Genomic DNA, 4,129 nt, shown 5'->3' on the forward strand with positions numbered 1-4,129 from the left:
TAACTTTGGTGAATTTCAAGGCACTAGCTGCTAACCTTTGTAAATTAGAAGGATAAGCAATACACTTCTCAAATTGTTACGTGTGTTGTCAAAATGACAAAAGATATCAGCGGTCAACGACAGGGAACTAAATAATATTCATTTAACAAAGTAGTAGTAGTGGCAGCCTGAGTTTTTATCTCGGTCTGCTCCTCTACTGAAAACAGATTTACGACAGTCGTCACGACACTGCTGACACGCTTTACGTCTGTTTGGGAGGCTGATTCAAAATGGAGTAGAGATTAGAGGCTTGAACTCAACCAAATCAGGTTCAGCAGCTGTATTTTCGTCTTTACATCGTTTTTATTAAAACCCAGTTCGACTACTTAGAAAATTAATAACCTCAATACAATGTCAGAAGAAAAGAAGTCCAGCTCTTTAGGTTTCTTTTCGAGCTACGACGATTTGAGCGACAGCAGCGACTCAGACGAGGAGGGAGGCAGTCGGAAGAAGAAACCGGGGACAGAAGCTGCGGGAAGCGGAGCCGAGTCCTCCCAGCACGGGACCAAGCGAGCGGCCGGTGGAGCTCCTTTACCCAGACCTGACGAGCTGTTCAGCTCCGTGTCAAAGCCTGCTTTTCTCTACAATCCGCTGAATAAGCAGATAGACTGGGAGAGTCTGACGGTCAAAGCTCCTGAAGAGGTAATAATGTTTTGTCCATCACCATTTACAGACATGTTTGTAACTTACATACCTGTACAGTTCTACCTTTATTAGGTTTCTAATATGTAATGTAATGAGTTTATTGCTGAAATCATGGTTAAAAGTGTTATTGTTCTAGACTGCATTATGTGGAAAGGTGTTTCTAATTCCTTTACCCCGCCTATTTCCATACATGAGGGGTAGAATATTAGAAACATATCTGGATATACTGTAATGCAGTCCAGTACAACACCAACACCACCTATGACCTGAACTCTGAAACACATGATAGAATTAATACCTGTATGACAGTGTGGAACAGACTGAATGTAATAGGCATTATGACATCTGACTTCATTGCACAACACTTGGTACAGGTGTACCCAATAAAGTGAGCTACAAACAGTTAAAGTAAATCTGCTTGAGTCTACAGTGGTTACAGACATTGCAGCTCATTGGTTGGAGGCTTTAAATGTGTAGTTTAACAACATTTCTAAACGTTTCCTTTGTTGTTTTCTCTAAACTAGTTTTTCACATTGTGCTTTTCTCTGTTACCTGAAGCCTGCCAGAGAGTTTAAGCCATGGAAGACAAATGCTGTGCCCCCTCCTGAGAGCTACACTGCAGAGCCAGAGAAGAAGAAGGGACCTCCCCCAGGTATGGACATGGCTATTAAGTGGTCCAATGTGTACGAGGACAATGGGGAAGATGCACCGCAGCCTTACACTGGCAATGCCCAGTTTCTACCTGCAGAGGAGCAACCATCAGACTCAGGTCAGTCCTGCAGGGCAATGACAGCAGGGTAATTTATACTCTCTTGACGGTATTATCAAGAGGTTTTTAAGAGGTTTATTGTCTCAGACTAAATTAAACACATTATTAAATGCATCACTACATTAAAAACTACTGTCAAAAAAGTATACATCAATAAGGTTTGTGTGATTTATTTTAGAGGTCTGTGCATTTACCCTTTGCAAACTAAAACCACAAAAAATGGTCTGTGTGCTTGCATTTGTGAGGAGTAAGTGGACTGAATGGACTTAAAACTAGGACAACTTAATGGTAACCAAAGATGCACCACTCCACCCATCACCATAAAATAACCAAACAAGCACAAGCCAAAAAAAGAGGCTTGTGTTGGCTCCGCTTTCTGCTTTGCTACAGTCTATTGTTTAAGTTTGCGAGTAATTCAGAAATCATTATTTTCCACTCTACCCCCACCCCCCTCCAAAAACCCTCCAACCAACTACTACCACCCCTATGGTGAACAGACGAGGAATCAGAGAAACCATCCCTCTCTGCCAAGAAACGTCGAGTGGAGACCTTTCAGCAGAAGGAGAAGAGGAAGAGGGATTTGGGACAAGCCACCTCTGACAAGAACTTCGTAGAGGAAGAGAAAAGGATCCTCAGGCAAAAGGCTGAGTGAGGCCTCAGCAGCCTGCAGCAAGGCATCTGTGTCTAATCTAAACGTTTTAGTTTCAGCCGTGGACATTCACCAACATTAGCATAGTGGTCAGCTAGGTGGCAACCATTTTATCTATATGTTGTTATGCTGTAGTTTGCAAAATTGTTGCATTTGTTCTGTTTTCAAATGACTCAGCACATTTGCAAGAAAAGCTTTATATCAATGGTGTATCAATTTGAGAGTGTGACAGTCTCAGTGCAAAAATGTAAACCTAAGAATTTAGATTCTGTCAAATCCCTGCTGACTGTTTTCCCAAATCAAAGGGGAATTCAGATGTTTTCAGTTAGGGTCATATTTTCATAGTTTTGACCATTGTCCCTTTTATTTTTTATTCGCTCGCTCTGTTCGAGAGACACTGAGATGAGGGATATCACCAGATACAGCTTTACATTGTGCACAGAGCACTGGGCATTACCAAACAAGAGATCAGACAGATTTGGTCCCAGTTTGGCATCATGTTTGCTTTATTTCAGAATATGTAGTGTAGACAACTGGGTGAAATGGGACTTCTGATTGCTCTTGTCCTAGCGTCCCTTGATCTTTGCAAAGATGTAAAGCCAAAACTAAAAAAAACAAGTTAAACACAGCAGTTTTCCTATGAATGAGGGTTTAGCCATTCAGCTGTGACACATTAAACATTAAGTGTGGTCATTTGGCTTTGTCTCCTTTTTTAATTTAATGACTTAAAACAGTGACGTTTTGCAGTGGTGTTTACTTGGTCTGTGTTTGTGGTTGTCTTGTACTATACTAAATATCTATTCACCACTGAATTATGACTGTGCCTGTGTTGTGGTAATGCAGTGACTTTCCTTTAAAAATGTGATTAAAATGACTATAAATCTGTTGAAATAATCCTTTTTTCACAGAAGACACTTTAACTTGTCACAGTAGGATAAGCACAGTTGTCGCTAATAACGTTAATTGCAGCTCTGTTCTTTTCAAGTGTCCCAGACAGTCGGTCTGCACACACAGGATCATGACCCTGAAACTAAAGCAGCTAAATGGAACTGAGCCATCACTAATTTTATTATTTACACATTTGTTTTTCCTGCTGTGACATGCCAAAATGTCGTCAGTGAAAAAAGGCCTCTTACTATTTAAAGAATTGCTTGTTCTTCCTGCTTATGGGCACTAGATGGCGCCTTTAAGCTACACTTACAATTCACTCCCTTCATGTTGATTGTGAAGTCTGCCACACTTTGTGTAAATGTTGGACACCCAAATCACAACCAGGGTCTGTGTATATAAGTTAAGATTTTGACAGAGGGAGTGCTGATCTTCAATTTGGAAGTTTGTCTTATCTCAGTTCTCTTGAGATACTGGATGCATACAGACTATTTATTCAGTCTCGTGTACCTTGTATTACATAACACTTTGCGTGTGTGGTGAAATAAACAAAAGCAGCTTCCTGTATATTTCGTATTAGTACAGAATATTAATGGAACATTGTACTGTTGTACATTTCTGCCAGCAAGTCTTCTCAGTCAGTGACAGTTGAACAGTTGAATATGGAGAATTTTATAGTTTTGTTTTCAGTGAGAAATTATTTATCAGAAACCACATAGGCAATAAAAGATATTTTACTGGCAAAAGCTGTTCTGTCAGTCATTTAAATTATTTTTAGATTCAAGTCTCATCCACTGTTTGTTTCAGATTATGAATCAACAGCAAAGCGGCTAAACTCACCGTCATATCACATTCACCGAAAACCAAGTCTTAACATTATTTAAAATAATTATTGTAAGATTCCTCAAGAGAAAAGGCTTTACATTCCCAAATTCATTTGTTAAAATTTCTCTGTCCATTGGAGCAAATATAATGGTTTTCCAGGAAATGGAAAAAAAAAAAGAGAAGTTTGCACTTTGCAGCAGTTTAGTGATCAGAGGAATTCCTGGCCTATCTGTCATCATGGGTTGACATGAAATAGTGGTAAATATGCTTCTGATAAAATTCCAGCCTCCAGGTATGTGCCTGGCCTTGTCTGA

The 4,129-nt window shown here is 39.8% G+C and overlaps 1 protein-coding gene across 1 annotated transcript; it reads left to right on the top strand.

Annotated features, from left to right (window-relative positions):
- Positions 1-233: 233 nt before the first annotated feature.
- lg17h1orf52 (linkage group 17 C1orf52 homolog) lies at positions 234-3,736 on the top strand. Its single transcript, XM_018694027.2, has 3 exons — positions 234-681; positions 1,243-1,453; positions 1,951-3,736. Exons 1-3 carry the CDS (start codon positions 391-393, stop codon positions 2,103-2,105), a joined length of 657 nt encoding a protein of 218 aa, XP_018549543.1. The 5' UTR covers positions 234-390; the 3' UTR covers positions 2,106-3,736.
- Positions 3,737-4,129: the final 393 nt, after the last annotated feature.

This window comes from Lates calcarifer, linkage group LG17 (assembly GCF_001640805.2).
Source record: "Lates calcarifer isolate ASB-BC8 linkage group LG17, TLL_Latcal_v3, whole genome shotgun sequence".
NCBI lineage: Eukaryota > Metazoa > Chordata > Actinopteri > Centropomidae > Lates > Lates calcarifer.